We start from the raw sequence: 22,209 nt of genomic DNA, 5'->3' as shown, positions 1-22,209 counted from the left end.
CCCCCCCCCCCCCGGTGCATGTGAGGGACTAGCCCAGCGCTAGATCAACACTTGGGAACCATATTCTCCAGCACTGAAGAGGGGCCCGGATCCGGACTTCTGACTTGAACGGGTCCCCTGGTATCTGATGGTTACCAGTCATTTGGTCGAAAAAAATTGGTCGACTGGACAAATGGTCGAACCAATTTGGTCGAAAACCAAATGGTCGAATTTTTTTATTTTCACCCCTTTTTTGGGGGGGTCCCCCCACCAACCCCTTTTTTTTCTAAAAAAAACCCTTTTTTTAAAAAACGAAAACCCGAAAAATAAATATATAATTATTATAAAAAAAATTCGACCATTTGGTTTTCGACCAAATTGCGTCGACCAAATGTCATTCGACCAGTTTTCAGTCGACCAAATGACTGGACACCGTATCCGATTAGGTCCTGGGGCCTTGTTCACTTTCTGCGCAAGAATGGCTTGTTCCACTTCATTAGAAGTAAAAGTTAGTGGATATAGTACCCGAGGTAACTGAGCCTCCATATTCGATACTGGGGCTCTTCGGGACTCTCTATGCAACTCACCAAAATGTTCTCCCCAACATGCAGAGCTGCCGCTACCATGGATTGCATTACCAGGTGCCTCGTGTCAGGCAGTAATGAGCTTCCAAAACTTGGCTGATTCATTGTTTTCGGCAGCCCAAATAATGCCCTCCCCTCGGGAAGTTGCATACCCCATAACTATCACCTTCTCACATCCAACACTAGCTTGCCTGAAAGGTCTTCCCTCCCAACAAGACCCACATTGTTGGCAGCTTCAATTAGAGTTCATTTGGTTTCTCTCCAATCCTTATCGTACTAAGAAGAGCATTTAGTAACCACCTTCCTGACGGTTTTGGTTGAAACCGTCAGATGGTCTCTTATAATTGTGGTTCCCTGGTTAAATGATACAAACACTTCATTACTAATGATATGATATGTAATTTATAACGCGCTTAATACCCAGAGGTTTCTAAGCGCGGACCAGGGGGATCGAACCGGTGTCGTTCCATGTCGTCTTGTTTCCAAGGCGAGCACGTTGCTGCTGAGCTATCCTCCCGAGACAGCGCGGACCCGGGGAATCGAACCTGTGTCGTTCATAATTGAACCGTTGTCTCACACTCTTTCCAGCGGGTCCAACCAATCATTATAGAGGCGTGGTTGAACACAAACCAAATCCAAATCTACCCACTTCACAGCCTTCCTTGTTTGACCCGCGATCTCTATGGGCACACAACTTCCCCTTGGTTCATCACAATAGGGCCCATTTGTTTGCTAGTGTAACCATCGCTGGACGATGGTCACTTTCAATCTTTGAGATGACCACACATTTGACTACTGGGACCAGGCCTGGATGTTAATTAGCACATATTTTTATTTATTTCTGTTTATTAACTTTACAAATTGACAGATAAGGCTAATTATACATCATAGTGGTGCATCGGAAATTATATCATTCCCCATCTTTGAAATCAATGTTCCATTACAGACAATTACAGTTTGCCAATTGTCATCCTTCTCAGATGTATCGATCAAGTATATACTCAACAAAGGTAATCAACGTTTATATAATCCTGCATGTGCATAATGAAACTTCGTGTCGTAACCCTAACTTTCCACAATCTCCACCATAACGGTTAACTGTGCTTGCCCACTCCACCCCCCCCCTCTCAACAACACTACTCTCTTCAGCACCCCCCTTTCCCAGGATCCTTATGCCGTGTCTTTTTTTCAGAACACACACAGTCCTCACCCTACTGTGATGCGTTGTATACTAATTAACCTTTTCACAATTGACCTCGGGAGAACTGACCTCAGGAGAATTGACCTAATTTCGAAGATCAATTAGGACATATATGCAGGGGGAAACCCCCCCAATCCCCCACCCAGTCCAAATCCCCCAACCAATCCCCTTATATTATTTATAATCCAAAACCAACCCAATACATATATAAAATAACTAAAATAATATAAAGGTCAATTGTGCAGAAGGTCAATTAGGACCACTATAATTAGGTCGATTGTAAAAGGTCGATTTAGGTAATACCCTGTGATGACTTCAAGGAGGCATATCATCAGAGGGGGGCAAACATTTCCTGTGTTAATGCATTCCAGGCCATAGCATTGTCGCTTACTTCCCTCTGCCCTCTATACACCACTCTGTGCCATGCAGCTGTTTCTGCCATGGCCCATTTTCTCAAGTTCCCCCACCACCCCTCTACTCGAAGACCTCCAGCCGACTTCCATGTCAACGCAATCCCGAGCTTGACTAACACAAGATATTTTTTCTGGTCAGGTGTGTCTTGGAGCGCCTGTGCGGGAACACCCCCAACAGACACGCCTCGGGCAGCAGTCCTGCATAGCAAACCTTCCCTTAGCCAACTTATCCGCAATTTCGTGCCAGAAACCCTTAATCACTGGGCAGGACCAGAACATGTATAGCATATCCACTTCGTCATGTGTGCATGTACAGCAGCTCTGAACGCTTGCTCCCAGGAACTGGGACATGGTGTGTGGAGTCATATATGCTCTGTGTGTGACATAACTGCGTCAATTTAAATCTAGCATTCCTAGATACTTTTCTTGTGTACTTCAACACGTTAACCCATTCGTTATCTGTGAATACCTGTCTTATGTCCGTCTCCCACTTGGCTCGTAACCAGAGTGAGTATTAAGTGAGTTGAGTAATATCTCATAGAGCCTAGAGACAACATGCCCCCCGCCGTCTGATAAGTCATATATACAATACAGCACGGGGTCTCCCTCTAAGTCTTCCCAGAATTCCGACCATCTAGCTTTGGCTCTTTGAATCACGCATAGGTATGTCAAGAACTGGCCTTTGGGTATATTGTACCCCGCTGTCAACTCAGGGAAATCCATCAACACATCATCCTTAAAAAGATCCCCAAGTGTAATTATCCCATTAAGTTCCCAGTGGAATCTGATACGACAAACCTTGCAGTGGTGTCTCCCATGTATAGCTGCCAGAGGTATGTTAGGAGAGTGTGGGTCCTTTTCTTCGAGAAGCTTCCAAAGTCTGTACCTTATCTTCCAACACAGCACATGTAGCATGGACCTTTTACTCAAGCTAGTGTCCCGCACCCACAATGCTTCCCTCAAATAATATGGCTTAATTACCTCCTGCGGTTCGAAGTGCAGCAGTTTGTTCCCACCATCTTTATAGCCTCTGCAAAGAGTAAGCCGCGAGTTTCTGCTCCTCTGCCGTCCAGCTTACTGAAAAATGCTGTGGGAATGCCATAAGGTATATTCACAAAGTGATTCAGTAGGCATGGCAACACCACCATCTTGAGTAGCGCCAGGAGGAGTTTCTTACAAAAGTCCACGGATTTCTCATTTCCCAGATAAGCCGTGAACGTGTTCATTTCATGTGCCTTCCTGGGATCATGGCATATATTTACACCAATTCAGCTAGAATCGCAGCAGACACCTCTGTTCCAGTCCAACCAACCCCGCCAAGGGGGAACAGGCACAATTTATCTCTACTTATGCCAGAGAGCTGCCCAAAACTGTCTAGCACCTCAAATATGAGCGGCATGTTGGTCTCTGGGTGTTGTACATAGAGCAGCATGTCATCTGCATGTAACGAGACAACACGTGTGCTAGCAGCCATTGCTATGCCTGCATCTGCCAACTCTGCCCGAAGGAACGCCGCAAGGGGCTCCAGGGCAAGGATGAACAACATGGGAGACAGCAGGCACCGCTGTGTGGTTCCCTTGCACAAGTCCCATTCATCTGATATATGTTAGTTAGCCCATAGTCAATACGGGTTGTTCTGCCTTTTGCCACAAAGGTGGGTTTAGCGGGTATATTCCCCAGACGCCGCCCATTACAAGTCTTTAGGTTTAAATTGGACCAAACAAACGCAATCTCAATGGCGTATTTATTCAGCCATTTTGGATATTCCGCCGTCAGATCAGGGATAACCCAGGCTGGGTCGTCATCTTCTAATAAACCATCTGTTAGGTGCAGACGTTCAAATTGTACATTCTGTTTCGCCTGCACCCATTATAGTTGGTGTTAGAGTATGGTTCGATAACCAGGATCTAATTTGGGTATCTATTAGCATAATGGTTTCAATGCCATTCCCTGCTGTCAGTCTATTACATAATTATAAGTGTTCTTTTATAACGCGCTTAATACCAGCGAGTGGATTCTAAGCGCGGGATCGAGATTTGAACCTGTGTTGCGCGTTGTATGCTTCCAAGACAAACGCGTTGCCCCTGAGCTATCCTGAAACATTACAAATTACCACCACCGCGCAACTTAATGTGGAGAGGTGGAAGATCTCTGCTTCCACAATATCTCTCATTAACATGTTCGGTAATTGTAGGATCAATCCAACATCGGAGACCCCCACTTGGTCTTCCCTCGAGTATCTTACTAGCAAATCGTTCATAAGTTGCATAGCACTGTAAAGCGCGATTAACAATTAGCCAGGTGTTCTGAAGACAGATTATTTGATGCTGCCTGAGGAAATTTCACCAGTCATTATGTACATTTCTCCTCAACCCAGCCACATTCCATACAAGTATACACATTTTACCTAGTAATGGGACAGCTCCACACTCCGGCTATGCAACACTCACAGTCAAAAGGTGGCTTCCCTCAAGTCAAGTCATTCAGCATCCTCCATGCCTGTGACCGCTTCAGGAACACCCAGTGGCCTCTCGTTGCACGCGTTGGTCTAAGATGTTGACTCCATTAGGAGGCAGTGTACTTAAGTCCAAGCCAAACAACCCCTCTTCCACCAGGGACTGATTTACAAACATAACACTAATACTATCCATACTGGCGTTAGAGCCACAGGGCAAACGCATGCAATCGACAACATCCTCTCCTATTATTGAAGAACATCCTCCATGTGACCTTATCCAATGGATGACTTAATTTATTAGGCAGGCTTTAGATTCACTTTTGGCTTCTGCTGGCAGGTATGTCAAGAGAATGGGTTGTGAGGTCATATTTAGCAGAACCCAAGGGGGGCTCCCATAGTATGTCTCACATGATGCCTGGAGAGAACATATATTTGTGTCTATGGCAAAGCAATCGGGTATATGTAACGGCCCACAACGACACAATGGATACAATGACTAGGGAATAGGTGATGGGTAGGGGCGGGGTAAAATTCATGGCATATTTTTTGATTGGGGCGATGTCATGAGAGGTGACATCAGAGGAGGTGACCTCAAAGGTGCATACATATGGGTGACTCGCTGGTGGGGGGCCCCGTTTTCTTTTTTTATATGACGGTCTGCTTTCTACCAAAAGTAAAAAGTGACGGATAGAAGGTTGACATTAATCACAACCCCTGGCATTGCTCTGGGCAATCTTGCATACCACACATTAGTGGCAGGACCAAAACTAGTTTGCAACTGGCAATGGTATAGACTGAAAAATGCATGATGCAATGTAAGGCTTCCATGATCATTGATAGGGGCCGGGATTAATTTAAAGCCGTGCATACATCACTTTTGTAGTGCACTAGGGCCTCAGAAATGGAAGAAATTGCACTATGGAAAACAGTTACATTTTTCCCTTCTGAATTACTTCTCATATCAACCCCTTTTTTCCCCCCGACTGGTCCCCAAAAAGGTAAAGCGGCAGTATATGATTTCGGGTGGTTTGGCTTTTGCCCAAATAGTTCAGCTCATCCCTAACTACAACTGCACTATGAGCTTAAAAGAATGATAAAAAACAGTAAGTTGTCTACATAATCAGAACAACAAGAACATGTGTTGCCTACAAGGAATGGATCGCGGAGGATACACAACACTTATTGCACTCACCAAATTGAGAACCACATAAAGAACAGACCCAACAATGCAAACTGTCTGGGGGGAAAGCACCACCAATTAGTTATCAGGCCCTATGAGCATGAACACAACTCCCACCGCACTGTCTAATATCCAAGGGACTGAACTGGGCACAAGCCAACTCCTCTGAAATTGAGGCCTACATTGGACTCTCTTGTCTTGAGGAGTATTTCAGTGGACTGAACAATGAGCAGAAGACCACCACTGAAACCCTGCCAACTGGAGGTCTCCCTATGGCAGCAACTTGAAAACTAGATTCCATGAACCAACCAGTGGCTTCACAGCTTTGCTAAATTTACCATGGAATACTTCAAGAAAAGCCATTTCTGTTGGAAGGAATGGCCATATGTAAACAGCTATACAGACGAAACCCACAGATGAGAAGAAAGAAAAAAGGCCAGAAGAAGCTTCAACCCATGCCACGTAAAACTATCTGTGATATAAAGCCAGAAAATCGGGTACTGTGTTATCTTTTACCAAGAGGACATGGCACTTGCGTTTTGCAAAAGGGGCACTAAGCAAGGCTAATTTTAGTTGCAAGTTGGTTGTACTTATTTAGTTCCGAAAGCCTGGTGCAGGAGAGGCCAAAGAGAAGAAATGCACACTTACCAGCAGAATCCGAACAGCAACCCCAAGGATGCAGTCCCAACTGCCTGCAAGATCCTCCAATCACGGCACAGCACAGCCAACCCTGGCAACAGCAGCTCTCCAGCCACCCAGAAGAAGCCACCGACCATGGTGAACATCAGGCGGTTAGGTGGGTCGCAGAGCTCCAGTCCTGTGGAGAACATGTTGAACACATTAAAACCAGGAGTCCATGGGGGAGGCACATGAAAGGGAGAGCAACTGCAGCAGCAGTTTGGCAGCACCGGTTATTGGAACGGATAGTGCCGAGCATGCTTAACCACAACTCACAGAAAGGATGAAATGATAACCACCCGCAGGCGTATCAAATTTCACCTGTGGAAATATTACCAGTGTGCAACATGTAGCATTTGTGGATAGCTTTCTGAGCACATTCAAGCACATGGACACGTCTTGTTTTTTGGATGGTTCTTTAACTTCTGTGCTCATGTCCAAGCCTCTAGATAAGGTGTATATCAGGCCCTTTTACACACAGAAATCTTGTCAATAGGTCCTTTAATTATACCTTGCACCACTTAGACAGGGCTATTTATGGCAGCACCCCCATAAATCATGGAGCTCACTGGTGACAGCCTGGCAAGCAGCAGCTTGCAAATCCACTCTTTAATTTAGAAATCCACACAGTTCCCTCAAAGAAGCAACTGGGATGAGTTCTGATCTGTTTAATTGTTTTACCACTCTCTTCTGTTAATGATTCTATCAAGATTACACGGTTCCATGTAATAATGTCACTGCAAAAATGTCCCCTGCAAAAATTCAGTCATTTTGGGGAGACATTATTACATTGAACATGCGGGGGACACCCCGTAACCCCTGTGTTTTTTTGTAATTTTTTTTAATGGGAGCCAGGGAGATCCCCGCAACCCGTCCCCATACATAATGTCACCATATATAATGTCGCCAATGGCTTTTCCCGGCAATATTATGTATGGGGACATTATTACCGGATACCAATGATACTTTCTGAGTTATGTAAAAGGGAATTTGTGTTTTGATCACTTTGTTCAACTGCCTGCATGTTGTAGGTTCTAGTGTTATTAAAGCATCTTGAATCATGAACATGCTTTTCACTTTGCATTAGGATACAGGTAGTATTGTGTAAAATGAAAAGGATCTTAAACAAGGGTTGCATTTCTGCTTAATTGGCTTTAACAGAGGCAGTGCAGTTGCAGCAGCATGGGCATTTCATACTTTGTTTTCTTTTCATCACAGAAGCACGCCACTGGCATAGCTAGGCATGTGGCCTGAAGTTTAAGTCCCTTTCTGAGCACCCACTGCAATCAGGTGTAATGGATACAGGTAGAAGCAGTGCTGTATATATTTTCAGTGGCACAGATTGTACCTGTACCTCTCAACAGGACTGCTATATATTCAGGCAAAATAGCCTAATTTATCAACGTAGCTGCTATACGTACGCATGTCATGGCACACTGCCAAATATTCATAGCAGGGCTGATTGCATCATTCCCACATTTCTTTGCAGGACTGCTATGTTTTGGGAAAGTACCTGCATTTCTTAACAGAACTGCTGTTAAGAAAGCACAAACATGTGTTGGCCTTTTCTGCAGCGAGCTAAAGTACAGCGCAAGAACAGTGTCTGAGCTCTTCCCACCAACCTCTGACAGTGTGAGAACATGGCATTGCTGTCAGATACTTAAATCCCTCCTACTCAGTCTTGCGCTTTTCAAAACTTCTGCTTCTCCCATGCCTGATTACTGAGTCCCACTGCCAAAAATCTAGCACATTTCAAAGCCTTGTTATGAATCTCTTGACTAATGTAGAGCTTTTGACAAGCCATTTATGTCAGGCAAGCCTCAAATGGAACTGCCACTGCCCTTACCCTATGTGCCTTTCAGGGTCAACAGCCTGTTGGGAAATGCAGCTCAGTGGATCAAGACCCCTGCTGCAGAGATTATTGTGTAACCTGTTAACTCATCTATCTGCAGGATTTGAACTAATGAATCTCCATCAGAGATATGCATTTAAGATGCAGGTAACATTCAATTGTAACAGAGTTGACTTAACTTTCAACTTATCAAAAGGACTACAAAATGTTCAGTGATTCAGAACACACACATTTCATCCACGATGCTTTACTTGAAATGGCTCACAACACACAACTCATCAGGGCTGCTATACCAACACAACTCTTCAGGGCTGCTATGCTTGTAATAGCTCAGAACGCAAACCACATTGGGGCGGCTATACCTCCGATGGCTCAGAACAGACATCCCATCTGGGCTGTTATACTTGTAATGGCACAGAGGAAGCACATCGCATGAGGACCACTACTTGTAATGGCTCAGAACAGACATCTCATCAGGCTGCTATACCTGTGATGTCTCAGAACACACAACTCTTCAGGGCTGCTATACATGTAATGGCTCAGAATACACACCTTATCGATGCTGCTATACCTGTAATGGCTCAGAAGTAGAACACGCACATCCCATGAGGACCACTATACTTGTAATTGCTCAGAACAGACACATCTGATTTGGGCTGCTATACTTGCAATAGCTCAGGCCGCATAGCACATATGGGATCTCATACTTGTAATGGCATAGAGTATTCGTAAAGCATTTGCATTCAAGCAGGTGCTGCATCTGATCAGAAAAACCTCTAACTCTATAATTCCCAGCCTGATATATGATGTGGCATTTATAACGCACCTGTACAGAAGTGTTTCTAGGCGCGACAAGACAAGGAGGGGGAAACAAGGGAGAACAAAATAACGATCTTACTAGGCCTTGTGTCATTCAGATCGTGCAAGTGCAGGGAAGAGGGCAGGGGAGAAGCGCCAGGGGAAGGGGAAGTGCAGTTAACTCACAAGTAGAGCCAGCATGTGGCTCATAAGTGCAGGGAGAAGGGACTGTAGGGTCGCAGATACAGACCCTTAAGTGCTGGGGAGCCCAGACGCAGTGCAAGGGCAACTGCACATGCAGGTGACCAGGTGACCAGTGCACGGAGCAGTTGGGTGCATTAGCAGGGGAGAGGAAGAGAGAAAGCAGAAACAAAAAGGAAGTTGCTTCCGGAACCCGATGTGGTTCTGCTCAAGTTTGAGAGAGGCAGGGAGGTTGTTCCATAGGGAAGCCTCAGCCGAGGAGATAGATCTGCTCCCAACTATCTGCCCCCGAATCTCTGCTTGGAGAAGCGTCTGACCCTCAGAGAGTTGGAGGTGGATGAGCATAGAGCTCGAGAAGGAAGATTCTTTGGAAGAGAAGGTTGGAGGTAGAGCGGTCCCAGGCCCCAGAAAGCCCTGTGGACGATGCAGAGGGTCTTGAACTTGATCCTTGCAGCCACTGGGAGCCAGTGAAGAGATTTCATAGCTGGAGAGATAAGATCCCTGGACTTGAGGCCAAGGACAAGTCTCACAGTCTTGTTCTGGATAAGTTGTAAAGGTCGAAGTGTAGAGGCAGGAAGATTTAGAAAGAGGCTGTTGCAATAGTCCAGCCTACAGAGGACCAGAGCGCTGGAGACAGTGAGCTTCTGGGAGAGGTGAGAGAAGGAAGAATACCTCTGAGGAGGTGCAGCTGATTCTTACAGATGTCAGATGTGAGGAGAGAAAGAGGGTGGAGTCAAAAATGACACCAAAGTTCTTAGCCTCACAGGAAGGAGCAGGAAGAGGACCCAGAGTGGGCAGCCAGACAGCGGAAAGGAGGGAGCTGGTGTCCAAATGAGAAGCATCTCAGTCTTACTGGCATTAAGGCAGAGATCATTGGTGGCACACCATTCCTGAATTGTGGCCAGACAGTCTGGTATGAGAGAAGCAGCAGAGGTGGCCGAGGGGAGTCTGAAAGAGAGCAGAGTGTCATCCACATAACATTGAAAACTGGAGCCGAATGTAGTGCTGGGGTGGGCAAGAGGTGCCAGGTACTGGTTGAAGAGCCAGGGAGTGAGGTTAGACCCCTGGAGAACTCCACAAGTAGAGAGAGAAATGGACAAGAGAAAAGACCCCAATTGGACCCGAGAGGGTCGTCAGTGAGAAAGGAGGTTAACAAGGTCAGGGCCAGTTCAGTAATACCAAGGTTGTCCCGGAGACGATTGAGCAGGATGGCATGGTTGACCGTGTCAAAAGCAGAGGATAGATCAAGGAGAATGAGGACAGAAGGGAGATTAGAGTCAAGACTGCAGAGCAAGTCTTCACGGGTGTTCAGGAGAGCAGTTTCCGTGCTTCTGGCAGTTCTGATGCCAGACTGGTGGTCATGGAGGCAACCAACAGATTCAGTATGTAGATTAAACTGGGAGATGGCCAGCTTTTCCAAGAGTTTGCCCAGGAAAGGAGTGATGAGATCGGGCGATAGTTAGTCGGAGAGGAAGGATCGGCCGAGGGCTTCCTCAGAAGGGGGTGCACAAAAGAGTGCTTAAGTGGAAGGGGAAAGTTCCAGTGGCAAAGGAGTAATTGCAGAAATCGGCCAAAGCTGGAGCAAAGGTGTCGATGTGGTCCTCAATAGTTCTGGATGAGCCTGTGAGAACCTGCTTTGATGAGACTTTCATAGATCGGACTGTCTAGAAACATTGCCAGGTGTGAACAGGGGAAAGGAGGAGAAAGCAGGAGGAGAGCCGGTCTCAGGTGAGCCAGGAGTGGTAGAGGAAGAGAGGGGGGACAGATGTCCTGAGTTTTAGTAATGAAGTTAGAGGCCAAGGCCGTGCAGAGGGACTGGGAGGGAACAGGAGGTAGAGACTGCAGCAGAATTGGCCAGCTCCTTGCAGATTTTGAAAAGTTTGTCTGAGTCGTTATGTTAAAGCTGCACTAGATTTTTAAATAGAAAAGGCTTTTTCAGATTTTTGGATATTTATTGGTGCTACGTTAAAAGACAAACAGAAAAACAGGAGAGGAAGAACAACTCTGAACCTAAGCAATACAAGAGAACAAAGGTGTGGCAGCGATTTCAGGGTGGGGTGGGCAAAGAGACAGAACATACTAGACAATCCAAAACAGGAATTCGAGCAACAGGAAGAGGGAGCAATGAGCGACATGATAGGGAAACAAAGAAAGTGAGATGGAAACCGAGTTAACAATAGTACAAACACACAATAGGAGTGAGGGATAGAAGCAGAGCAAAAGAGACATTTAGAGACAGTCAAATAAAACATGGATCAACAGCAGGTGGGGAGAGATGGAAATAGAAAAGCAAGACTAGACTAGGCCAATAACAAGAGACCATGCAAGAAAGATAATCAAAAGGAGTAGCAATCACAACCGAGAAAATGAAAAAACAGATATAGCAAGCATAATAACATGAGCGAGCGAAAGGAGTTATATCAACCGACACAACGAGATATAGGAGGGAAACAGGAACAATAGAATCCCGAGATGGGAGAGGCAGAGTGACAGACCGCAAAACGTGGCATCGCAACACTTAAGGGTGAGAGGGACAGCATCAGGAAGTGAGAGACAGGGGAAACAGTAGCAAAGGGAGGGAGAGATGGAGAAAACACATGGCATGGCTGTCAAGCAGGTAGTGCCAGGCAGCAACAGTAGGCCTGAGAGGCAGAGAAGTGATGCTGGTAGAGTGAGGTAATTGATTTATGAATCACCCATTTTAACCAGCTGGCATCTGCAATAGCTCTTAACAGAGTTTGTGCCCAAATACCATATGGATGAAGCTGGGTAGTATGCATCTACAAGGTTTTTGTGTGGAGAAAAGGTTTTCCGCAGGCAATAAATTATATAGAACCCCATTGAAATACAGCTGTTTTGTTACTAATGTTTTTGAACAAAGTTTTGATTTTACGCACAAATTGGATAGTTGTCTGACACTTTTTACTCTGTTGCGAAGGAGGAAACTCATTTTTACTCTCTTGAACTTGGATTTACTCTCCAATTCTATAAATTGGGAGTAAAATACTCTCACTCCAAAATCCTATCTGGAGCACTGCCCAGGTCTCATCTCTAGCTTTCTGAACCGCATTATGTCACGGTTAGATCTGCGTGTATTGTAGCAAGCGTCTCCATATTGTGCCGATGTCAAGGAATGTATACGGAAAAGGGCTAGTTTCTGAGTGAACGTTTTGTTATTGACCTTCAGTAAATGAAGGCAGCTCATAGACCCTACAGGATCAATGTGAGTAGCCTACAAATAAAAAGGGATAACCTCTTGAAAGTTTGTCAAGGATGATGCAATAGAAAGTGGAGTTCTTTGGGTGTTTCCAACACCTTAGGTTGATGATGTGGATGAACATAACAAATCTCTGGCCTCATCTAAATTATTCCGTCGCTTCAGGGACACCCCATGTGTGAACTGAAACCTAAAGGTGATGACCAGCAGAAAGGTCCACCCTACTCTTACCATCTAGCTTCCTGGTTAACCCTTTACTTCTAATAGAAACATTTTCAAATCTTGGAGAGTCCACAGTCTATCAATGTCCAACACTAACCTCAAAATAAACACAAAAGAATGTGGTCCTTAGAGAGCCTCTTCAGGGAAGCACTCATGGTTCTGACCGTTCCACTGCCTCTCGGTTTCTTCACCACGCCTATCCAGTCGCTCTTCTCCAGACCAGCCCATGATCTTTTTCTACTCCAGATGGCTGCACAGTCCTCCTTTAGTTTCGTCTTGGCACTTGGTTTTCTTATAGGTCAGGGTACTCTCTCCTCCCCCCTTCCTTGGGTTGGTTTCCCTGATGCCACAACCTTAGACACAACTCTATGTTCCAGATGAGGAAAGCTTTAGGAGGATGATAACATTCCAAAAAGAGGACCCAAGGACTGGCTCAGTCTTTTTTCTCCTTTCTCTCTAGGGTCAGGGTACCCACTCCTTCCCCTTCCCCTTCCCCTTCCTCTTAATCTGCAGGGTGAGTAGTATGGTCTTCATTCCAACCCTGGGCACCTTGACTTGCTCCAAACAGAGTCCCCTGTTTGCTTAGGAGAGGCCAAGTCCTCACCGTCTAACCGTCAGACTCAGGCTCACTTACTCACTCTTTCCTTTCCTTGCCCTCTGAAGACCATGCCGTTTACTCCTCCAATTTTGTTTTTGGGTTGGTGGCTCCCGCTCCTACGCCACATCCACAGTCTTCTCTCTAGTTGCAAAGATTATTTCTCTGATTCTCAATCCAGGCCTTTGCCAGCTCGTTTATAGAGCCTCATAGGCCAGGCTACCTGCTTCTTAATCTGCCCACGGGTTTCGGAATACTGGATTGTTCATAGGCCAAGGTACTTGTTCCATCCCCTGCCTTTAGGTTGATCACTCCCTTTTCCCACCATTCTCCCACATTTTGCTCCTCTCAGTGCAAAGAGCATTTCTCTCCACTCAATCGTCGATATTAGTAGCATTGTGTGAGGGGACTCACGTTCCCTGTATTCTTTTCCATTCAGCTTTTTCTCTGTAAAGGTCAGTCCTTGGGCCCTCCGACTTTCTCAAAGTTCCTGAACTAAAACCACAATGCGTTCTCCACCTCTTCCTCACAATTAATCCTTGTGGTGTGGGTCTCCGCCTGACAAGTAGCAGAATTCTACAGAAGGGCTTACAGAGGTTACCTCAGCCTAGGTAGCCGTCGCCCCATTTCCACACAGAGCGGTGAGTAGCATGTCCCGGTCTGCAACCCAAAGTGCCTTCCTCCTGCCCCTTTTATTTTCCCCGCAGCGGTGTATCTCTTTGCAAGCCAGTTCAGCATTGGATTTTACTTTCAGTGATTCCCCTCAGGTCACCTTTTTGGCTTGTCTCCCTAACTGGCTTTTAATACAATCACTTTTGGCCTCCTCTTATTTGGTAGGAGGTAAATTGGCCTCATCATTCTAATTGTCGATCCTGGGTCTTTCAGTAGGCCCTGTGACATCGCCCTCCTCTTGAATTTTCCTGTGGGTGTTCCTGGTTCAAGCTTTCCTCTGCAAAGCTCATAACGGGTACCTTCAGGAAGGATTCTCGGCCTCCTAACCACGTGCTCAATGTTAGCAAGACTTATTTATTTGGCCTGGAGGCCTCGCAAGTGCCACCAGAGCCTGGGCTGCACCCTCCCCCCCAGCTGGCTTCACTCATAATGCTCTTCTCCAAGATTGGCCCTTGATGATCTCTGGGCGCAAATTCTCAGTATGCCGCCTACTACGCCTGTCCCTTTAGCCTGGCCGCTCCCAAGCCCTGGCTTAGCTGGCCTTGCCACCTTCTGCTCTACTTCCCTAATAGTAGTTGGACCCCAGGCAAGGGGAGTTTATGCCTCTCTTTAATAGATTATATTAAAAGGATTGCTATAATGAGGGATGTTAATCATGGGTCTGTTTCCCCGTTAACGTAGAACAGCATGCTTGCTTAATGCTTCCACCTCCTCCACATGAATGTTGCTCGGGTTTGTACTTTACTGCAGGAGTTGCAATGCTTCCTTTTGTTAGGAAGAAGGAAAGCCAGACCGAGGTTACAAGAACTGTTTTGGGATCAGGCTGGATCAGCATGGCGGCTTGAACACCTGCAGCTCTGGCTTTCCTATCTGCGCGTCAGTTCCTATCTCTGGTGAGCGCAGCTGCGCTGCAAGCTGGAAGTGATTCCTTCTCATGTCGTACAACTCTGGCTTGGCTATTGTCAGCGGCCCATGCCAGGGCTTTGACAGCAAGCACTTGTGGCTTCTCTAATCCCATTGCCTGCATGAACTCGGGGCTGTACGCCCAACCAACTGAAAATATGTCCACAGATTCTGTATGTGGAGTAGAGTGTTTCTGGGGCCGATTTTCTCAAAGGTTGCTTCTGGGTGGCACACGAGTTTAGTTTAGTTTATTATTTGTAGAGCGCACCAAACCCTGAGCTAACTGGGCGCTTGCGCTTACGTGAAAGTTCAGTGCCTGCACGAGTGAGCTCTGGACTGAAGAATGTAGTCTTACTTTTTTCCGACTCCTCAAGAAATTTCTCTCTGACATGGAATCCTCTTTCTACTTTTTTCCTTTAAGATGTGTTGTGAGGGACGTTCATTTGGTATGGCAAGCACAAAGGAAGTAAGGTGCACCATCTGTGGTGACTGGAGAAGAGACAGCCTGGCATAGTGAAGAGAGGGGCAGGTGAGCGAACACGGACGGGACCGTTCCTCACCTTCAGACATGGAATGAGGGAGTGGGAGGAGCGCAGTGGCAAGAGGTGGCTCAAGCAGGAAGGAAGAAGGAGGAGGAGGAGATGGATGGCAGCTGAACGATCAGTCACTGGACAGCAGGGGGTGTGGCATGGCCAGCGGCAGACTGATTGCGGGCGGTACACCAGGAAATGAGGCCTGCATTCAGAGCAAGCTGACTGGCTGTGCCGCAAGCGAAGGGGGCGACTGAGGTTATAATCTGTGCTTTAAATGGGCCGGTCCTACCCAGTCCTCAGACCCTGCACTTCTTATTTTTGTGCATTTCAGTGCCTGCACTTAGAAAGTACGGTACTCAACTATTTTGCGAAGTAAAAATGAAAGCTTTACTTAAAGGACTAAGCTTCTGCCGCCTTTGCTGTGGAAAGCGGCGCCTGCTCCCTCCTCCCCTTTCCACCACTCACAGTGACCATAACGTCTCCTTCAGGGCCCACCCTGCAGAACAAAAGGAGCAACAAACATGCATCTACTCTGCTCTCAGCACACCAGGCGTGGAGCACTGTTTCACCAAGTGGGCTTCACCTGGTCCCATTGGTGTCCTTTGATAGAGCAGCTGAGTAGGGATTCATTTGGAAAGCCTAGGAAATTACTTTTAAAGATGTTTTTGTTATTAGCAGTGCCTATTCTAATATTTAAATTTTTAAGTAATTGGAGTTGTGATGGAACGTTTTCAAGTGACAACTCAACTCGCACACAGCTCCAATTACCTACGGAATTCCTCATTATGTAATAAACACAGCCGATAATAAAAACTCCCCTTCTAATGATACTACAGCTATGCTATCTGCTAGCTTGATTCGCAAAAAGTCTCATTTAATATAGATATTCAAACTTGCTTAGCACAATGCATAACAACAAACGAAGTTTCTGTGAAAGGCTCTCCGGTACGCTGCATTACCCAGGTGCGTGCTCCTTGGCACATTATTTAATCTCACTGGGCATTGCCTGCAAACAAGGTGCGCAGCAAAGGAACATGTGCCCAAGGTGACGCGCCTAAAGCACTGCGCCGGAATGTAGCTTGGTGAGTAGCTACACTTCTTTTTTCCCCCATTTAAAGCACTGGTTATATCCTCCGCCCAGCAATTGTCAGCCAGCCTCAGTTAGGAGGCCAGAGGGCAGCAAGGGCCTTTGATAGGGACTGTGCAGTGCACCTTGGTGCAATGGCCTTTCTCATCAGAGAACACCTTCGCCAAACAGAAGACTGATCTAGGACAGAACACAACTTATGGTCCTGAAGAAGATGGTTTGAATTACCTATACCATCGAAACCGGTCGACCTTCTTGGCCATGGGGGCTTCCATGACCATCTAGATATCCCCCATCATGTAGGGGGTATACATATTGAAATCAGATATTAGTGCATAACTCACATTACGTGAGCGTTTTATGGTGTCCCAGTTAGATGGGTACATACATTTTTTAGATATTAAAAACTCAACTTTTACATGTGGCAAATCAGATGCCCTAGGGTGAATAAACAATTGATGAAATCCCACGGCTACATGAAGTCCATGCAAGCTAATCAGCCGTTTTGACAACGATCTAATAGCCAGCCTTGCTATTTGCAGCAGCCTATTAGTGGTTTTCTATTTTTAGCTGTTCTTGTATGACGATTCAAAATGTCAATGAACTTTGGTTTTTTCTACACAGTTGGTGAGATGGGGGGACAGTTTCCTCTCTATCAATCCCTATTAGATAGGCGTTACAACATACGCTACCTAGGGCCAGGCACCTCCGTTAGGGTCAGGGTGTCCTTCCCATAGGGGTAGATAGCACGTTGTTTTTCCCCCATTTATGTTTACCTTAGTCATTGGGTCACTAATTGTTCTGTAATATTGTTTCTCCAAAAAGACCCATTTGTGATGTGACACAGTACTGTTTATTTAACGGTTAGGGAATGCAGCCATTTCCACTGCATTGTCTTTGAACTTACCCTGTTCTATCGCTGTTTATTTCATTTCAGTGCAGCACATTATTTGGTTTTATGTTTAATGCCTTGAATAAACACACTGGGGCTTGGCGTTTGCCCTCTTAAAAAAAAATGTATCAAATTAAAATAGCTAGCGAATGCCATCCACCCAAGGGTTCCCCTCGACTTGTGCCATGCGGCTGGGTGCTTCTCATAGGGTCTGGGGGAGTCCCAAGAGTTCTGCAACTCGAGAGGTTTTTTGAGACTGCGCCCAGGCTGGCCCCAGCCCACCTAAAGCTATGCCCATGGCAGCACAGATACTGAAATAGAGGAGGCCGAGGGAACAAGGCAATGAGACCCCTGGATACATTGGAGTGCTCTTTTTTTCGGGCCTCGTGGAAGCGAGACTGGGGGCGGAAGGGGACTCAAGGAGGGGGAGCAAGACAGCAGGACCCGCAGCCAGTCCAGAGCACTAACATGTAACGCCAGATTCTGCTGAAGTTCGTCGATTGGCAGGCGCACACATTCAGGGGGCGTACAATATAGCGCGCCACACGTTCTGAAAGGAATTTCCTTGGCGAAGACGACAAAATGAGCCTGATTCATGGAACGTTTTCCTATGGGATTGCGCCATTATAAAACACTTCCATGAACCAGGCCCAATGGGTTTCCAAGAGAAAGGAAGAACAGTGGGCCTGCGTGTGGTAGAACAAGGTTTCGCAAGCAATTATGGTTAGTTCTTTCTGCAGCTGGCATCACCCGTGTGTGAAATGTGGCCACTGCGGTCTACTTTGCTTTAGTGTCATTTTGGTTTCTTGCCAAAGACTGACTCCTGCCTGCACAGACGCACACGCTGGTAAATAACACGTCTGTCTGTCTATGGGATGTTGCGGTCAGCGAGTCACTGTGGGGTTCACCCTCCTCTACACAAACAGACCACTGAAAGCGTCCTCTGAAGCAGCGGCCATGTTCGCATTGGGTAGCAAAGGGAAGGCAGCCATGACTGCACATTCTGGGGAAGGAGGGCAGCGCGTGACTCTGCACAGGATAGAGCCACGTAGGCAAATGCCTCCTACAGCAGGAGATCCTGCTCAGCATCACATGCCGCACCACAACAGAGTACACAGTCAAACAACTACTCCAGGCAAGACGCAACCCTCAACCGCAGAGCTCTTTTTTTTTTTTTTTTTTTTTTTACACTGGTTGGGCCGTGGAAACTGTAATACATTTTTTAAAAAACAAAGGGTTTGCAGAAAATGCCCACCGGCCTTCACATAGCATAAATGTTAAATTGCAATAGAAGGATGTTACACCCAAGAGGGCTTAAGCACCAGCTTAAGTGTGTACAGTGCAGCTGGCTGGTTCACAGAATAATTATTTATGACAGCTTAGCATGTGATTCCCCGTATCTGGGGACTGGTCCTCCCTAAAAATCCAACTCCGAAATCATGAAAAGAAGAGGGGGTTTCTGAGCATCGGATCAGAGGTTTCTTGCCCCCCCCCCCCCGCCCCATGGGGACTCTTTAAGCGTTCTGCATATGTGTCGCTCCGATTGCTGCAAGCCATGCACAGGTTACCGCACGCAGCAATCGGGTGGTCTCGGTAGTGTTCAGTTTTTAAACACACGGCTGGCAGTAAACCATGCAGATTTTCAAATTCACCTTCCCTGCTTGGTGGATGTGAAATGGATATGCTGGAGCAAACCACTACTACGTCTAAACTCAAATAATTCCCAGGAGGCTCTGTAATGACCCTTGAATGCATACTAAAGCAAGGGGTGGTGCGGGGCGTGGGGGGACAAGGTGAGCTACCGGGGTGCGCACAGGTTGCTGAGCCCCATCGCTAAAATGATGAAAACCTGTAAAAATGCATGGGGGTAATTATTTAAATTAATTAATCTTTTATAACGCAATTAATACCGGGGACCAGTCTCTAAGGGCGGGACCAGGATTCAAACATGTGTTGCTCTGCGTCATCTTGCTTCCAAGACAAACAAGTTGCCCCTGAGCTATCCTCCCGGCCTGGGGTAGGAGGGTTCAAAAAGGCTTGGCTCAAACTTTTGGATGGGGCTTAAAACTGAAGGAATTCAGATATTTGAAATGCAGTATTTGCCAATATTCGCAGAATAATGCATCATGTCAGTCCCTCATGAATCGATAATTCGCTGGGTTGGAGGAACAGCAGGCATTTCTAATATCACCTGGTTTTACTGTTTTTGGCTAACTCATAAGGAGGGCTATTAGTGTGCATGGTTCGCTCGGCTGGGGTCTGTAGGATGAGGAAACACAAGTCGCACGAGAAAACCAATGCATGCTTAGCACCGAATGCAACTGACATGGGTGGCCATGTAAACCAAGATGGAGGACGCAGTCACGTTAGGTGAATGGGAAATATTGAGACACCATAGCCCAGCACAGAGATTTCGTTTGTTGAGTCGGCAGAAGGACCAAACCCGAACAGTGCAGCCAGCAAGCACATGAGATGGCCAAGGTTAGCGGAGAAGCACAGGTTCTAGCCAGCGTTGGAAAAATACAAACACAAGGCAGATCCCAGATGGCAGACATAACTTAACTAAATTAACAAGGAACCAAACGTAGGTAAGGTCAGGTTCTCACCAGCCTACACCTGACACAAGAGCAGGCCCGGGCTCCAGCAGGGGGACCAGGCCCCCCCAGAGCCAGCCTCTGCCCCCGCAAAGGAGTGGGGGGGTGGATGTCACTCTAAACATTCATCATCAATCTCAGAGACATCATTCTGAGAAGCTGAACTGCAGGAGGCCCGGCCAGGATTTGTTTTCTTGCCCTAGACAATGATTTATGCCCCACAGTCATGACAGTACAAATGACCAGGGAGATGGAGGGCCATTCACACCTCTAAGTGAGTTTGCACACATATTCTAGCAGGCTGCCTACAACTATTTTATCAAACCTAAAACCACAAATTTGGTTTCTGTAATTTAAAGTATGTTTATTTTTTGTGGGAATATAGTGGTTTTTCACATCCTGCTTAATAAAATGGTTAACTATATCAAACAATATAAATGACAGGTAAAGTTGCTTGAACACTGATTTCTGCAGAAGGGGCATCAACTGACTGGGGGCCCTTACAAATTACATTCAAAGTATATAATCTACTGCATTAATTACTTGAGTATAAGTGAAAAGATAAGGTTGGTAGCAACAAAGAGTTAATTCTGGAGGGGAGAGTGTAGTAAAATCAAAAAGTGATAGATGCAAGGCTTTGAATAAAACATTTCCACTACCGTTTCTCTGCGCAACATTCCATGCCATAATTCTGTAGTATGTCTGTGCCATTAGAGAAGAGGACAAGCCATTAGCAAATGACTTTTGGTGCTGCCACCAAAAGGTGCAGTTCAATCTCAATAGTTGGTTGTGTTCCATCTGCACTGGAACACAAGCAACCACATGGATTTTTAGGCCCTGTGGTCTAGCAGTTTGGGACAGGCTTCTGATATTAGTGACAGGGCCAAGGCTGATATGCAAACAATGGTATGGAAGGCTGGACAGAGCAATGAAGGTGGTTCTAATTGATTCAGAGACTTTTAACCTATTAGGTACAACCAGAATGCATGCACTGGGACACAGATAGGATGGCGATAAAATGTGAGGAGAAACACACATCCTATGGGTGTGTCTGGTCATTTACCCACCTAATGACTAGCCATGGCTATGTTAATGCCTCACCACCAAACACCAAAACCTAACCTTCCTAGAACTCTTTGAGCAAGCTCTATCACAAAGTAACACCAAACGTGTTGCTGTATAGGGCCTGCCAGTGTTATACCTAGCCATTCTTTTGAGTGTTTAATTACTTAATTGCCTCTGTAAATGAGCTCCTGGTGTAATAAAATTCTCTTAATGTGTGTCTTCAGCCAGTTGATTTAAGCAATATATTTGTCAATGCCTCTGTGACTTGCACTGAAGTCCTGTCTTAAACAAGCAATCACAAAGCCATCAGTTTTGGCTTGCGTATAGGTATTATGCCGGAAATGCAACATGTACACACACCTGTAAAATAACAAAAAAGAAGAGCATTTTCTATAATGTTGCAGGCAAAGTATAAAAGGTGTACATCTTTTATACCTAAAAAGCAGTATTTAAATATTTTTTAAAGAGTGCAATCAGAGGTGGATGTAACATTTGGACAAGGGACAAATGCCAATGCCCACCGCCCCTGCTCTCGCCTTTCCCCTCAGATACAAACAGCAAGGCTGAACAGGCCCTACCATTGAGATTGTATCTTTTTAACATGTCTCAGAGGCAGATTATTTACAACAGGAAGTGCCATGCCAACTATGCAGATGATACTCTGTGTCTTTTCCCTTTATCAGGTGACCGCTCCAAAGACACTGGGGTCATTAATGCCACATACAACCAAATCCAGCTCTGGATGCTGTATAATGGCCTAGCCCTGAATAACACAAATACTGAGATTATCATCCTGGGCACCGGCCCCTAGTTGTGCCAGCTTGATCAGTCCTATTCCTTTTTTCAAATCGCACACTGTCTGCACCCCACTTTGAAAAAAGTAAAAACCTTGGGGGTCACTAGTGACCAAGAGCTCTCAATGAGGTCCCATATCAGTTGCCTAGTGTCTAACTCAACACACTACATTAAACCTTTGGCACAAATCAGACCATTCCTTGAGGCCTCCAGTTGCGCCACCCTAGCCAGGGCGATCATTGGGAGCCACCTGGACTACTGTACCAGCAGTCTACTTGGGGTAGGCAAAG

At 46.1% G+C, this 22,209-nt stretch overlaps 1 protein-coding gene across 3 annotated transcripts in view; it reads right to left on the bottom strand.

The window, feature by feature from the left end:
• The window catches only part of SLC22A31 (solute carrier family 22 member 31), a 325,367-nt gene that overhangs the window by 80,768 nt on the left and 222,390 nt on the right, over nt 1-22,209 (bottom strand). For all 3 annotated transcript variants that reach the window (XM_069635621.1, XM_069635629.1, XM_069635633.1), the window contains one exon: nt 6,464-6,632. In XM_069635621.1, the coding sequence (XP_069491722.1) occupies nt 6,464-6,632 (169 nt within the window). The remainder of the gene's footprint in view (nt 1-6,463; nt 6,633-22,209) is intronic.

The sequence above is a fragment of the Ambystoma mexicanum genome, chromosome 1q (assembly GCF_040938575.1).
Source record: "Ambystoma mexicanum isolate Mex_15411 chromosome 1q, UKY_AmexF1_1, whole genome shotgun sequence".
Classification (NCBI taxonomy): domain Eukaryota; kingdom Metazoa; phylum Chordata; class Amphibia; order Caudata; family Ambystomatidae; genus Ambystoma; species Ambystoma mexicanum.
The sequence above is the reverse complement of the archived record's forward strand: the minus strand, read 5'-3'. Positions and strand labels throughout refer to the sequence as shown.